At 45.5% G+C, this 16,707-nt stretch overlaps 1 protein-coding gene across 1 annotated transcript in view; it reads left to right on the top strand.

Moving 5' to 3' along the window:
* The window catches only part of EXOC5 (exocyst complex component 5), a 159,563-nt gene that overhangs the window by 12,842 nt on the left and 130,014 nt on the right, over positions 1–16,707 (top strand). Inside the window, exon 2 of the mRNA XM_078660366.1 lies at positions 7,357–7,451. Coding sequence (XP_078516492.1) covers positions 7,357–7,451 — 95 coding nt within the window. The remainder of the gene's footprint in view (positions 1–7,356; positions 7,452–16,707) is intronic.

Below are 16,707 nucleotides of genomic sequence, written 5' to 3'. Positions count from 1 at the left end.
CCTCCTCGACCTGGTCTTAGATTTTCGTGAGAGTGCCACAGATGTCCTAAAGCTTGTCCTGGAAGGACTTCCAAGATCTATCTACGCCCTTCTTGGGATCTCTAATATATTTCTGTAAGAAGGTGGCCATGCGTTAGTCAATCTCTGGGGTTAGCGCCACATTTTCCGAGAGGGAGGGACGGGAACTATCCGCTCTAAGACACACCCTCACTTCCTTTTCTAAGAGCCTTTGAAGGTAGCCTGCCAAAAACGTAGCAACCTTATTGGAAGGGGCACACTGCCGAGCAGGGTGCAGAAGGTCCTCACAAACCAACATCAGAGTAGTCCTCTGGGCCATCTAAAGACCCTGAGGGACGCCAGGGCCAGGAGGGACCAGCTTCATCATTAGAATCACCATGGGAGTCATCCTTATCTGCATTCAGGCCGTGAGGGGGGTGTGGATAAGTCAGAAATGTCCGCCAAGGCGTCCGGCATGCTGGAGGCAGGACAAACAAGTACAGCCTTTTTGAGGTGTTGGAAGGCACCCAAATCCATGCCAAGGTTGCTTTTGCGCTTAGTTGCGCGTATGAACGAAGAAGGGGCCACCAGCTCTGGGCTGCCATCCCCCAGCTTGAATTGGGGTTGGGAGTAGGTATAGGACATTTACATCGGGAGACACTCGAAGGGCGCTAAGAGTGCATGATGGCTGAAGGCATCTACTGCTCGCAGAATTCATCAAGAGGTGGGACCTCCAACGATGAATCCTCTGTATACTCTTTCTCCATGGCCCCACTAGAAACTAGGGTTGTCAAATATAAGCAGGTGCATCTGCTGCTCACATCAGGACAGCTCCACAGGCTGTAGTACAGAGAACAGGGGTATATGTTTATAGAGTCTACGGCTCAAACATTTAGCAAACTACAGTAGTTTTAATATTTGGTCGCGTTGAACTTGAAAGAAAATGGGCTTCTGCCCTGGGGGCTGACTCGCCATCCTGTCACAAGGTGTCAGTGCGCCTAAGCCTTGCCCCTTAAAAGTAGGGTGGTGTGGGGGAGGAACTCTTAAGAAGCGCTGATGGGGTGCGTTGTGAGCGCTATGTGGTGCTAAATACAGACCCGCTTAAAACTGGGCGATGGGCTGTTCCTGAAACAGACCTGTGCAGAAACGAGCATCTGAGGCTTCCAGGCAGTTTGAGGAGGCACGGGCTTCTCGGGGTGCAAGCTTGTCAGTTCGAGTGAAGCTGACTACAGTGCGCCCCTCATGGAGCAACGAGACGCATACTAGTGTTCTCACATCCTCTAGTGGCTGCCGGCCTCACCTCACTCGCGCGGTCCAGAGGTTTCAAAAGTCCCGCAAATGGAGCGATTAAGAGCACGCCCACGGCCCACTAAACAGCGACACAATAGCCACTCACCTGAACAACACAGCATACACAATAACAGTGCACCATAATCTAAGAGCATGAAAAGGCAAACTTAACTGCTGGAAGCAGGAAAAGAAAGAGAAAGCTATACAAGGGACTCCTCCCTTTATGGATATTCTGGGCTGTTGATTAGTTGAGCTGTGTTGACCTTTTCCCTGTGCATCTTGAAAGATAGTTTTTTTGAGTTTACTGTGGAAGACTGCTGGAATGGAAATAAAAGAGAGTAGAGCATAATCCTCGCCTCCAGTCCTGACATGGAATTTCATTGTTTTGTCTTTTTAGTTGGTTGTTGTTTTACTTTTGTTTCTGGGTATCGGAAGCTTTGGAACAATATTTATGCTCAGACTCCCTAGGACACTGCTTTGCAGATGAGTGGAGGTGTCTGGAAGGTTTGTGACAGCAGATGCAGTTGTTGAGGTATGATGTGCCAGTGTTATGTAGTGCCTTGGAAGTGTGGGTGAGGAGTTTGAATTGTGCTTGTTTGTGAATGGGGAGCCAGTGGTACTCCTTCAGATTGTGTTCGTTTGTGAATGGGGAGCCAGTAGTACTCCTTCAGGTATGATATGAGTGTTGTGTGGGAGGTTGAGAGTGATTCTGGCTGTTGAGTTCTGTATAATCTGTAGCCTTCCGATGAGTTTTTTGTTGATACTGGCATAGAGGGTTTTCCCATATTCCATTTTGCTTCTGACCAGGGTCGCATGACAGGTGCTGTTTGGGAGCCATTTGAATTTGTTCCTCAGCATCTTTAGGGTAAGGAAGCATGCAAGAATGACGTGTTTGACTTGGGCGGTCATGCCGAGTCATTGGTTGACGATGATGATATGTGTTTTTGCACATATGTAAATGGTATTTTTACAAAGTGAATCTTGCCAAAAGATAGCAAAGCGCTGTTCATGGCCCAAGTCAAGCACAATGTCATTGAGTGATGGGAGATATAGCTGGGTTGTGGATGGTTAATGCCTTGTGATGTAGTGGTCTTTAAAGAGTTGAGTCTTCAACTTTTTTCTATCGTGGACCAGTGTCTGGGCTCTCCTAATTGTATGGGGATGGTGTTTCAGATCCTGGGTCCATAGATGGAAAATGTCTGCTGCCTTTTTTTTCCTCTTTTACACTTCTTCGTCCACAATCTAATGGTTTCCTGGATGTGGGTTGGCCAAAAGCTACCAAAGATGATGAGTTTGTCTGCAAGATAAGCAGGGATGCTGGTCTTGATAGCCTTGTAAATGATACAACTGATAATGAAGATGGTGCGAGCTGGCAATGGGAGTCAATAGAGTTACATCATGATGGGGGTGATGGTGCTCTTAGATGAGACGTTCTGTACAGTGTAGAAGGCCCTCGGCCAGACAGGTCCTTTATTCCACTAAGGATTTACCTAGTTGTCTTTGGAGGCCAGTTTTAATAGCCCAGGGCTGTGTCTGTTGCTTCCGTCTTTCCCCAGCACTCTCAGTTTAATGTCAGCAGATGTGGGAAGGCCTCTCGAGGCCATGAAGAAGAGATTTTGAAGGTAGAGAGAAAGTGATCAGAGAGGGCGAGGCGGGAGAGGGAATGGATCGATAGAAAGAGCAAGATTGCACGAGAAGATTAATGGAGTGAGTCTGCTTTTAGCATGTTTGCCAGGGTTGCTGTTGGTTACCCTGTAAAGCCCTTGGTGCCCTTAATGGGTCCATTGTGGTGTCTGGGAGGCCATAGAGAAGAGTGTTGCCACCAACCAGATGGAAGAGTACAAGAGCCTGAACTGCAGCACTGCAATCACTTTATGAAAAAAATTGTTTTAACTTTCTAGATACGAAAGGGCTGGTACCTGTCCGACATTGTGATTTTTCTGCAGTATGTTCCTTGAGGGTGATGTTGGTGTCCACGGGGAATCCAAGTGACTTGGTGTTCTCTGAAAAGTAGGGATCGAAGCTGTCAAAGTTCATGTCATTAAGCCAGTTTTGTACTGTTTCTTGGTTGTTCTTCACAGATAACAGTTCTGTCTTCATTGAGTTTAGCTTCAGGTAGGCACTGGCTATCCAGGTCTGGATGATGAGTAAGCAGTATTTGAGGCATTGGATGTCTGAAGCACAGGTGACCTTTAAAGTAGGAAACAAACAGACTTCAGCATTCAGGGCTGGTGTTTGTGTACGACAATGCTCGTCACATCCAGGTGGAACAAAGTCAACACAGAAACCCTTAATGTTACCTGTTGACATGCAGGAATACGGCTAGGAAAGATCCAGATTCAATCTGGTGCCAGGGGATATTCTAAAGGTGAGGATTCTGTAGTTAAATAGAGCATCCACCAGAAAGGGCATTTCCTTAAGCTAAGTAACTTGTTCTTCAGTGATATTAGACAATCACTTCCCCAAAAATGCTTTGCCTTCTGCAAATTTATAAGTCTTAAAGATGATTTTGTAAACACTGTCACGGTTTCCAACCCGTTAAATACATTTTTATTTTTTACTACTACCATCTCCATTTAGAGAGTATTTCTGTTTCTCTTATTCTATACCCCTTTCAATATCAAAAACAAGCATTTACAATGCAACAGTCTCGCCTTTGCAAAAGTTAGAGCTATTGGCATTGTAAATGACACATTTTGTATTTATGTGTTGGTTTTGAAAACAGATAAATAAATGGCATTGCCATTTACAATGGCAATAGCTGAGCAGTAGAGAGTAGTAGTAGTAGTGAGTAGTAGTTAGTACAGAGTGAGTAGTAGACTAATAGAGAGTAGAGTTGTAGAGAGTAGAGTAGTAGTGAGTTGTAGGCAGTAATAGAGAGTGAGAAGTATAGATTAGTAAAGGGTAGTATAGAGTGAGTAGGAGATAGTGTGTAGGAGATAGCGAGTAGTAGAGAGTAAATAGTAGAGAGTAATGAAGAGTACTGGATAGTAATAGAGGGTAGTAGAGTGAGTAGTAGATAGTAGAGTGAGTAGTAGATAGATTTAGTAGAGCGAGTAGTAGAGAATGAGTAGTAAAATTGAGTAGAGATTAGAGAGCAGTAGTTAGTGAGTACTAGAGAGTACCAGAGTGTAGTTGAGTAGTAGAGTAGTAGAGAGTGAGTAGCAGATAGTGGAGAGAGTAATTGAGTGATTTGTGAGTAGTAGATAGCAGAGAGTAGTTTAAGTGTGTAGTAGAAAGTGTGTAGTAGAGAGTGAATAGAGAGTACTAGAGAGTAGTAGAGAGGACTAGAGTTTGAGTGGCAGAGAGTAGTAGTACAGAGTGAGTAGTAGTTAGTAAAGTGTACTAGAGAGTAGTTACTCCCGTAGGCGCCACTAGAACGGTACTGAAATGCAGAAAAATTGAAAGCTGTGAAAATATTGTTAAGGCGAATGTGATTTCTTCATAGAGCCTCTCACGGCTGCTTTCTGTGCCATCTGCTGCCTGAGCAGCTTCCCAGTGAATGGAGCTGCACAGAAGCAGAACTGCTCCCGCACTAGGGCACAATCAGGTCAGGTCAGCACTCCCTGACACCGTCACAACTCTCGCCATTTCGGTACCAATGCATGACCACCTACTCCCGGAGCGCGAAGAATAAGCCACAGGTCCCATTCCTCACACTTCCTTTACCACACGCACCAGAAATGCCCGATGCCTGCACTACACCAACCGGACTGCAAGAAACCCAGGCCTCCTGATGCAGAGTACCAAAAGCAACTACGTCCCGCCCCCAGTTAGGCAACCCAAAAAGCTTTCACTAAACCTGCTCTGCTCTCAAGCAGATCCATTCCCCCAACTGGTGATTATGTTTTACAAAAATATGTAAGCACGGCGACCAGGTCGACAGAGTTCCAAATGAAAACACCCCTCCCCCCCATCTAATCAGTTTAAACCTTCTTAAAAAGCAAGTGAAGCGGCTGCAGCGGTCAACCTCTCCCTGCGCATTCAGCTTGTTCCATAACATTAACCCCGCTGCCTTCTGCGGGGCTGACATCACCTCGGCTCCATTTCTCCCCCCCCCCCCCCCCCCCCGCCCCCCGAGGCCACACGGGACCCGGGACAATGGCAGCCCCTCTCTCTCTCTTCACGCAGCCTCCCTCCCTCCTTCCCTGCCTGATTCATCGCAGGCACGGCTGCGCCTGGGCATCTGAGCAGGGGAAACATCACTGGGGGGCCACATTTCAATGATTTTGTTGAGTTCGGGATTAGCTGGATTAAGGGACGGTTCGTAAGGACCCCCTGCAGCTGCGAGGAAGTTTCATCACGGGGTCAGCATAGTTCGAACCATAGTCTGTCAACACCAATCGAGGGAGACTGCACAAAAAACAGCCAGTTGATAACACGAAATAAGCGCGCACAGAGGCACCCAAAAATGTTTGTTATTTAATCAAACTACCTGGGATCGCTATAGTAGGAATGTCTGGTATAGTTGGGTAAATACGTAGTTTATTTCGGTTGCAAAACGACCGGAGCAAAATGGACGACCGTGCCAGATCTTTTATTTAAGTTAGTACAAAGTGCCCGCCATATTAGGCCAAAACCAGCAGCCGATACACACATGAAGTTAGCCCTTTTAAAGACGCTGTCCTAGGTCTACACTCATAGTCACGGTATAAACTGTTACCATCCGAGGAACAGGCTTCGGACACTTAAGCGTGGGCACGCCAACATCCTGCGCATAATGTTACGTCAGTCCAATAAAAAAAAATTAAGGCCCGCAATACACGAGCTATTAAATATGGATGAATGCGAGTGTTCCCTGCCCCAATGCAAAAAACTGAACATTTCTTGCCTTACCCATCTTATTTATTTTTTAACCACCATTTCACTCAAACTAAAAAAGGTATGGAAAAAATGCTTCATAGATGTGCGCATTGTGTTTTGGGGAGATTCTTCACAAGAGGCCTCATGTAGCACACAAACTTGGCTGTTTCATCAAAGCCTGATCTGTTATATTTCTGCTTTCTCCCGTTTGCTGCAATCAATCAAAGCATTCACCAACCAGAGAAAAGGGGGCACCTCAGCTGAGGCTCTGGCCTGCAGCTGTAACACAATACTTTCGCACAGCCCTGTCGACCCCTGACATAAATTTTACACCGCAGCTGTTCCATATTGCTGGCTTCATTCAGACCACAGAAAAATGTATTCAAGTCAACTGGTTTCAGTCCGCAACAAAAAAGTTACGAGGAAAAAGTGAGCGTTCTCCTGCCCTAACATTCTAAGTCTGCTTGCAAGCAAAATGATAAATCAATTGGTGTGGGAAACAAAAAATGAGAGAGCTTTCTTTTGCAAGCATGTGAAACTGTATCTTGTGATAACAGGGAGGCCTGTCCCATTCCTCCAGAACTCGGCAAGAAGTAGCGAATGGGGAAGTGAGAGCGCACGACCTAAAGAGAAATACCCATTCTAAAATGGAAAGGAGTAAACCAAAAATCCTAACCCTGGAAACATGGTAGAGATTTCAAAAGACCGCATGGCGGGGTAAAACAACAAGCGCTCGCCATGACACAGCCCCATCCCTTTCAGACTGACTTCCTGCTGCTATAAAAGGTTCCTTATCTTCTTTATGGGGCCATCTGTTGGACCCATAAAGAAGATAAGAAAGCTTTTACGCCAGCAGGAAGTCAAGTAAGCCAGTCTGAAAAGGTCAGGACTTAGAGAGAAAGAAGAACGTCACTAGGACCTCTTCTCCAATGGCTGGCCACCGTTTAGGACGCCAGCCAATGGAGAAGAGGGACGGAGCTTAACCTCGCTAGTGAAAGTTCCTCTATGTCATTAAGTCTCGCCAGCTCGACTGCGCATGTGCGCAGTCTTTTGCAGGCTGAGACATAACAATACCTTTGCTTGAAGTGTTCTACGAGCACAACATTGATGCATTGTCCAAATTCATACGTTGGTGCTCAATTATGGTAATGTAAACAAGGGCAAACATAACTGCATTTCTAACTCAAAAATGAAAAAACAAATTAAAAAACTGTCTTATGTCTTATCTGAAGTTGTTTATAAAAGGCTTTTTATGTTTGGGACTAGGAGCCATTTGTTGCCGATGAATACATTGAACGATTAGCATGGAGAACACCCGGTGGAGGTTCCCGAGGTGGAGCAGAAGCTTTTGATCCTTCAAGGTATGTGTTAAAGGTCTTTTTATAGATATTAGAGTTGTTTTAACTTGGTACATGTGAATTTGACGGAATTTTGTTTGTCACTGTTCACTGAATTCAATCTTTGACTAGTTTGATGGATACCGCATTTTGAGACTTGTGTCCAGTTACTGTTTTATGATTGACAGCTAATTCGATCCAGTCGTTACTGATGTATTGATGCCTGCAATGTTGTTTACCGGTTAGCTTGATCAAAACCATTTAACAAGGTGTAAGGTAGTTAAAATATAAATTGGTTGCATTCCACAGAACACTGGTTGGTTAATTTTCAATGATTAGGGTTTGAGAGACTCAAAGCATATGCACTTACAGGAAAATAACTTTGACATGGACATTCATTGTTTCTTTGTGAAATTCGCTGGAATATTCTATAGGGAAATTATTTCTTCCCTTGCTGCTTTTAATCAAGTAGGTATAACATCGAACTGATTATTTCTTGGCTTTTCTTTTTGAGTGATTGTTGCTTGAGTGAATGGTGATTGAATCTAGGCATATAAGCTTCTGAATGATAGTAAGCGCAATGCTTTCTTGTTTAGAGCAATAAAGATAATTCTGCTTTGTGGGAAAACATTTTTTTTTGCAATTTTCTAACCTGCAAAAAATGTGTGGCGCATCTGTGTGATAGTCTTCGGGCCAGATCAGATCTCAAATGCTTGCCAGGTATTTCTCCTGGCTGTCTAATTTGGCTGTTGAGAATAATAGCAGTTGCAGGAATAACATATTGACAGAGATGGCCTCCTGCGAACAACTGTAAAGAATCACTTGAGGGTCTGAATCAGCCCTCAGCATTAAGTAGTGTTTTTGCAGAATTTTGAACAAACACACTTATTTAAGAACTTCTGAGTACTGATGAATTGTCCCATGCAAGATAAAGGGACCAAACAAATGTAAAGAGTGGTAAGTGTGACAATGAATGAAGTAAACTATAACTTTGTTACATGCACCCACAGCAGCACAATGCATAAAATACACTGCTAAATGATGTCTACACACGTCTCTCGGCATCCTGGGTACTGGCCCAGTTCTGATAATGTCTGTATGATCAATGACGAGCTGAACTGCGTCAAACCAGCCACAGGCGCATTGATGATGATCCAATAATAATCATTAAAGGATTTTTGTCAAAGAATAATGAATAAAAATAATAAGCATAAGTGCTATTACTAACATGCATCATTGCTTAAATGGGAAACATTTCCAACCCAATACACTTTTTATCGTTTGATAGTCCTTCCTTTGTCTGATACTTTAGCTGCCAGGAAAATAAAATGTTTTAGTGTAAAAAAGAAAACGCATTAAAATGTAATCTTGTTATATTGGTTTGAAATACAAACCGGTTTCATATACAACAAGGGTGTACGTCACTTTTCTGGCCATCATTTATATTACTAGTGTGTATGTATGCTTTCCGTAAAAACAGCAAATCATGAAATTTACGAGTTAAGGTCCTACCTTTGGTCTGTGTCACAACCGTGCTATACCAAGTCATCCTTTACTCTCACCCGTTATTACAACAAGGGTTCAAATGAGATATGTTTTAAACAGCTATTTATTAAGTTTGTTGTTAAAAGATGAATTATTGTGTGAGAAAGTTGCTGAAGGGAGAGTCAACAACTTTGTTAAATGTTAGATATAGGAGTCATTGCACCATCAGGATTCAAGCAAGCCGGGCCGACGACGGCTGAAATGCCAGAAACCGGTCCCCGGAAGCTTGTTTCCTTCCCAGTGTAAGAATTGGCTTGGTAGTTTGGTTTGCCCTGTTCCCATCATGCACTGGGACAGGAACAGACTAATTTGCATATAGCCAGGTTCTGAACTGGGATGGTGCAGTGAGCTAAAAAACGGTGTTGGATCTAGCCCTGATCTCTTGACTGGGTGAGAGTATTCTGCTTAATTCAGAAACTCTGTCCATCACCACCCCTTGTTGTTAAATATTTTGTCCACCCTAAGCGTGGAAGGGTATACTCAGATGTGAGTCCCTTGCTCATTGCACCATCAGGATTCAAGCAAGCCGGGCCGACGACGGCTGAAATGCCAGAAACCGGTCCCCGGAAGCTTGTTTCCTTCCCAGTGTAAGAATTGGCTTGGTAGTTTGGTTTGCCCTGTTCCCATCATGCACTGGGACAGGAACAGACTAATTTGCATATAGCCAGGTTCTGAACTGGGATGGTGCAGTGAGCTAAAAAACGGTGTTGGATCAAGCCCTGATCTCTTGACTGGGTGAGAGTATTCTGCTTAATTCAGAAACTCTGTCCATCACCACCCCTTGTTGTTAAATACACACGTCTCTCGGCATCCTGGGTACTGGCCCAGTTCTGATAATGTCTGTATGATCAATGACGAGCTGAACTGCGTCAAACCAGCCACAGGCGCATTGATGATGATCCAATAATAATCATTAAAGGATTTTTATCAAAGAATAATGAATAAAAATAATAAGCATAAGTGCTATTACTAACATGCATCATTGCTTAAATGGGAAACATTTCCAACCCAATACACTTTTTATCGTTTGATAGTCCTTCCTTTGTCTGATACTTTAGCTGCCAGGAAAATAAAATGTTTTAGTGTAAAAAAGAAAACGCATTAAAATGTAATCTTGTTATATTGGTTTGAAATACAAACCGGTTTCATATACAACAAGGGTGTACGTCACTTTTCTGGCCATCATTTATATTACTAGTGTGTATGTATGCTTTCCGTAAAAACAGCAAATCATGAAATTTACGAGTTAAGGTCCTACCTTTAGTCTGTGTCACAACCCTGCTATACCAAGTCATCCTTTACTCTCGCCCGTTATTACAACAAGGGTTCAAATGAGATATGTTTTTAAACAGCTATTGATTAAGTTTGTTGTTAAAAGATGAATCATTGTGTGAGAAAGTTGCTGAAGGGAGAGTCAACAACTTTGTTAAATGTTAGATATAGGAGTCCATATTGGTACGTTCTTTGGCCTATAATGGTGGTAGTATGATGGTGGATGTATGGTGGCTGGTGTTTTGGCATATGATGGGTCTAAGGGGGTGTATAAAAGTGGTTATAAGGTCATTTCACTGTGGGTATATGGCCATATGCTGATATGTGCTGGTGTATGAATGTGGCTATATGGTTTTCTCATGGTGATATCATGTGACTTTATACTAGTGGTTATATGGACATATATTGGTGGGTGTGCGGCCATATGTTGCTGTATGATGATCAGTTGATGTTCTAATGAGGTGACTGAGTTGACCTATTATGATTGGTTAGTTGCTATATGTTTGTTTGTGTGCTAGTGTAGCATATAATTAAATTATGTATATTGTGCAGAGCGTTCCTTTGGATTTGAAAAGATTATAGAAGTTGTGCATCCTGAGCGGTGGATGTTCGGTCGGTTTAGAATGGCATGGTTGAAACATAAGGTGAATGTAAGATCTTAGCTCATCAATTTCATTACCTTAACTTTTCAACTTTAGTTTTGGTAGGGAATTTCTTTTTAGTTTGTTATATGTTGGTTGTGTGGGTGTTTGATGGTGGTTGTATTAGAGTATGATATTGGATGTTTTGGCATGTGATGTTGGTTGTATATATGCTGACAAGTGTCATAGGTCCATAATCACTGGTGGTTTGTTGTATGATGGTGGATGTGTTGGCATTTTGTGCCTCCGCCAGCCCCTATATACCACTCTGTCATGCCTCAGCAGCCACCTCTCTTTGTGACCCTATCCTAACTGTAGCTCATGTGTTCTCCAGGACACATATAGCCCCTATGGCCTTCCATGCAGCCCCTCTGTGTCCCCATCCACTCCTTCGGTTTGTCCCCTGCCTCCCTGTTTATCCCTGGTACCCTTAGAACCGCTTTGTATGTCCCCCATCTCCTGTGCAACGTCTCTTTCAGTCCACATACCATTGCAGCCCCTATGCATACTCTTGTTCTCACTGTAGCCTTTGTATTCATACCTGCTCTGCCCATTTGCCCCATCGGTCATGTAGCCACTTTGTTTGCCCCTCCATCACCTTAACTTGCATCTGCAGCCCCCCTATGACTCCATCTCACAACCTATCTGTATGGCCCGTTTTCCTTCTGGGTGCTCCCTGCAATCTCTGTGTGGGCCCCTGCAGCCGTCTGCCACCATGCCCAGAATGCCCTTTGTGTATTCCTTAACCCCTCCTTCAGCAACTATGTGTGGCCCCTGCTCCCCTGTAGCTCCTTTGTGCCCCCAATCTGTAAAATTGGCTAAGCCAATAGATCTGACTTGTAACTTAAAATTCACGCTGCACCTATTTTTTTATTTGAATAGTTTTAGATAGCGATTGCTAGACCCAGAGGTATCGGAGCGCTTTTCAAGAAATACAGTGTTTCATAATTAGATTTGTTACTGGAGCGTAGAATAACATATTAAAAATCAGTCATAGAAGGTAGTGGGGGAGGGGTGTAGAGTCAAGGGGAGTTGGGAAGCGAATCAGGTCTGGCGTACCGGCAATGGAAGAACAGTACATCAGGAGGCCCACAAAAGTCAGAATTAACGAGCCCACACACCGGTTGGAGTCAAGTAGTCAGAAAAACCAGTGCCAGATTCACACGCTGCGTCGCTTTGCAAGAAATACATTTTTTTAACCAGTGCCAGATTCACACGCTGCGTCGCTTTGCAAGAAATACATTTTTTTAAGTGAACCGTGGATCGGTTGGGTCGGCGTTTAACCCTTCTTTCCCCTTTTTCAGACTACATTTATTTTTAAAAGTCACTCCTAACTTTTCAAACTTTTGGAGACATTGAAAAACATTTTTCCCTTATGACTGTTCATGGTAAACTGCCAGTGGAAGGGCAGAGCATGAGAGACCTGTATCCTCCCTGAACCGCCATTGTGCCAGAGTGCATATTATTGTAAATATTACACCCGCATTACTGACTTTTGGGAAAGTGTGTACCCCCTTGACCGTTTCACATTGTCAAAGGGTGAATGGAGCTAAAAAAATTGTGTGCCAAGCTGTTATCCGACTCTGCGCCCTGTGTAGAGTGCAGCATCAAGCGACCTGCTGTAGGCCATGGAGGACGAGGTCAGCTGGCACCTGCCCCGGCACTCTCTTCCAAACAGAGAACCGGCCACATCACTGAGTGACATGTGACCCATACCTGCTCCTCCAGGAACGCACTGGGCCAGGGAGTGGGGACGTAATTCATCTATTTCGCTCCTGGTCCCAGTTGGGATCACGTTGCAATGGCAGGTGATTCTGACTCGCCCAAAACCATGTTTTCTGTTGCGAACAAGGCATAGGAGCAGATGCCAATTTGGTAGCTGCCCCTCACATTTATTTAAGCCACCCTCATCCTTAGGCGAGGGGTGTAGGGGCCAGCTTCCCTCCGAACCCTTTGGCTGGGTGAACGGGTGTAAGGCAGAGTCCCCCTGCACTTAAACAGTGTTGTGAAAGGGGTAAAATTCCCTCCCGCCTCTTTAGGCAAAGTGACAGAGTTTTAGATGGTTTCCACTGTGCTATGGAAGTGTCAGTTATGTTGAGCACCACGCACCGCCACCCTTGGACATGGCGAAGCAGGGTTTATGTTTTTATTTTCCTTTCCCATACTTTGGCAGCGTCTGCAGAAAGCTGCCCTGATACAATTGTATTATTCCCTCTCACCCTTATGCAATACATGAGTACACGGTGGCATTTCAGTTCCTGGCCCATGGACCAGGCAGGGAGGAATTTATAATAGCCCCATTACACTTGGATTAAGAAATGGGAAGAGGAGCGTTGATTAGGTGCCCTTGTCCTGGCCAAGGGTTATGGGGGAGGTTGGGAGGTTTTGTTTTCTCCCTGGCCTGTCAAAACCACCTCCTCAGGAATAATACAGCATCTTCACTTGGTAATACATGAAAATTCGATACATAGGGACCCATTCTCTGTGATTTTACCCATTTGTCTTGCTGGGGATATATGAAGTATATATAAATGACAGGTGCTGGTAATGTAGCAGAAAGATTTCAAGATTGTTTAATATTTTATTTATTTATTTATGTTTGGAGTTTTATATAGCGCTGACCTTACCCAGGGGTATAGGAGTGCTTTACAGCAGTGTTTTCATAAAAAGTACATAGTAGAGCAGTCGTAAAAGCATAAAGATTGGCAGTCCAAGAGTGCGGAGGCTTCTTGAGTCATAGGTTTCTTGAGGTAGTGATTGAGTCAGGAGATAGCCTCGTTGAATGCTTTATTGAGGTAGTCCGAGGTCTTGAGGCAGCATAATTGTTTGCACATTTGCCTAGAAGAGGGCTGAGGTGGATCTGAGTGATGTAGAGTCAGAGAGCATCGGCATCAGGAATAGCGTGCCGACGGCAGCTATCCATTCGGGAGGGAACGGTTGAGAAGGAGAGCTTTTAGGTGTTTTTTAAATTTTGTGAAGGACGGGATAGTTCTGATATCTGTTGGGATGGAGTTCCAGATTTTTGGTGCGTTTCCAGCAAATGACCTTGCGGCAGTTTTGTGTTTGCGTGTTCTCAAGGGGATGAGAAGGAGGGAGTTTGAGCTCCTGAGGTTTCTTGTCTGCCCGGCCTTCTTGAGTTTGGCGGCCAGGTAATCCGGTTTTCCAGTGTGAAGGGCTTTGTGCGTGAGGCAGGCCGTTCTGAAGTTAGCTCGCTGTTCGACTGGAAGCCATTTTAGTTCTTTTAGTGCTGGAGAAATGTGGTTGTATTTTCTGTTTCCGGTGACAATTCTGGCTGCTGCATTGAGGGTTGTTTTGAGGGGGGCCAGGTGGGATTTTGTGGTGCCGGTTAAGGTTGCGTTGCCATAGTAGAGTCTGGATAGCACCAGTGATTGAGTGGCTTGTTTGAGGTCTCTAGTAGGGATGAATGGTTTAATTTTGTAGAGAAGCTTTAGGTTGAGGAAGGCAGTCTTAGCAGAGATTTGATGTGTTTGGTCATGTCCAGTTTAGGGTCTAGGGTGATTCCTAGGGATTTTACGGAGTTTGCCAGGGTGCGATTGCTGTTTAGAGCATCCATAGCTTTAAGCCATTCTGCAATTTGTGGGTTCTCTTTTTTTGTTGGAGATGAGGAGGATCTCCGTTTTGTCTTGGTTGAGTTTAAGGTGATTTAGTGTTGAATTTCTTTTAGGGTGTTGTTTAGTCTGAGGATATCGTCTGGGGAGGAAGTTTCCCGATAGATCTGGGTGTCATCGGCGTATAGGTGGAAGGGGATATTCGCCTTTTAGGGCTCGGGCCTCCGCCTCCACGAAGTGGGGAGGCGGAGCTTCCCGAGATCTTATGCTATCAAAAGAAGAAGGAATTCAGAAAGGGCTCTTTCCAGGCACATTCCTTAGATTTTTATGGCATCTGCCTAGTGATTCGTCTTCGCTGTTCTGTTTTTAGGGCTCGGACTCCTCCCCACTGAAAGTGGGAGGAGTTAGAGAACTAATGTTAAAGAAGAAAAAAAGAAGTATCTCCTAGGGCTTTGGCCGAGACAAATTCCACACATTCCTTAGCGTGTTCTGTCATCTGGCCAGTGATTCGTCTTCGTTGTGTTGTCGTTTTAATAGGCTTGAAGTGATAGGGTAAATGTAGTTTTGTTCCGCCATTTTGGGCATATTTCGTTCGTGCGCGCGCAAAGAAGTACATAAATTATAATTAGGAGCTGTCAGGGTGGCCGTGTAATGCATTCCAGATGGTGTGCGCGCGTTCACCATCTAGCAGTGTGTTTGTCGGGCGCGCGTCCTCCTCACGTGCACACAGGCATAGACGCCGTGTGCGGCTCCTTCCACATTTATTAGTTACTTCACCTATCTGTGTTTAGTTTGGGTTTTGCACACACGTGCGTCTGTAACTCGTAGTTTTCGACATATATTTAATACCTTCCACTGGCGCTGGACTCGTGGGGGGTTTGAAGCTACAGGTGCCCACGTATGAAGCTTCAGTGCGCTGCTATGGAAACAGGCTGCGAGATCAACAAGGGACCCCCACCCTTGAGCCCGGGGTGATATCATGTATGAGCTCCTTTATTTGAGGGTCCCCCTGGCACCACGTTCCCCTGCTGCCCCCTGCCGCATTAATTACCAGATGTGGCCACTTTAATCGATCCGTGTTGATCTATTTCTGAGGCGATTTCCGCCTCCACTTTGGACCGCATTGGCCGCTCCGTAACCAGCGTTTCCTCATCCATGCCTGATATGAAAACAAGCATTGGCGCTCGCACGCGTTCGCCCCTGCACCCTTGTTAACCCCCTGGATCCCGGGCTGCAGTCCTGGCTGCCAGGGCCGAGAATCGTTAAAAAAACCAGCTGATTTACGTTTGTCTCCATATTTAACATTTAATGCACACACAGGAGGCTTTATGTCTGAATTTATCGGTAAAAACGGAGCCCGGGAGCCTTCATCGGTATGAGTGGGGGAGGGGCAGCGGTGCACCCCTCACAGCACCTTCTCTCTTATAACAGGAGGGAGCCGACATCTCCCACGTCACCGGTGACGTCACTGGCAGCGCCCATGGATTCATAAGCAGTCTTGTATCTGGGGATGTCTGCGTCTCTTCCACACGCGTCATCACCGCCGTCATCGCACACCCACTAGTGACACGGGGGAGGGACGACTCCCGGTGTAGCTCAGACTCCATCCCACCCACCACCAGTGTGAGCGCCCCCCCCACGTTATTAGTGACGTCACGCGGCGCTCATTGACTGACCGCCAGCGTGCCTCGAGGCAGAGGCGCTACACTGGGTGCGAAGCGAGATCTCACACCGTCAGGCACTGTGCGCGCTCCAAGCGGGGTAAAGACGGCTCATCTAATGCCCCCGAGACACCCCCCCTGCAGTGCCGGCTCACAGCAGGCGTGAGAGGCCCCCTGGGAGGTGAGACATCCCCAGTGTGGGTGAGGGGTGTCATCCCCAGTGTGGGTGAGGGGTGTCATCCCCAGTGTGAGGGGTGTCATCCCCAGTGTGAGGGGTGTCATCCCCAGTGTGAGGGGTGTCATCCCCAGTGTGAGGGGTGTCATCTCCCTTGAGAGGCCCCCCGCAGTGCAGGCTCACAGCAGCGTGAGAGGCCCCCTGGGAGGGGAGCCCCTCTCACAGGCCCCAGGGACCCGCCCAAAACACGTGCCACCTTCCCGGATCACGACCGCTCATGAAACAGCATTTGGCAGTCTCCTGGGCTTGTTTTTAGAGAAATGTGTGATATATTATGTATTTTAAAGCTCATAGAGCCAGAAACATTGGTGAAAACTAAAAGCACTACATTTTGGCTGGGTGGGTGAAGTGAAATAA

The sequence above is a fragment of the Lissotriton helveticus genome, chromosome 9, assembly GCF_964261635.1.
Source record: "Lissotriton helveticus chromosome 9, aLisHel1.1, whole genome shotgun sequence".
NCBI classification, from domain to species: Eukaryota; Metazoa; Chordata; class Amphibia; order Caudata; family Salamandridae; genus Lissotriton; species Lissotriton helveticus.
Note: the sequence above shows the minus strand (reverse complement) of the source record. Positions and strands in the feature narration are given on the sequence as shown.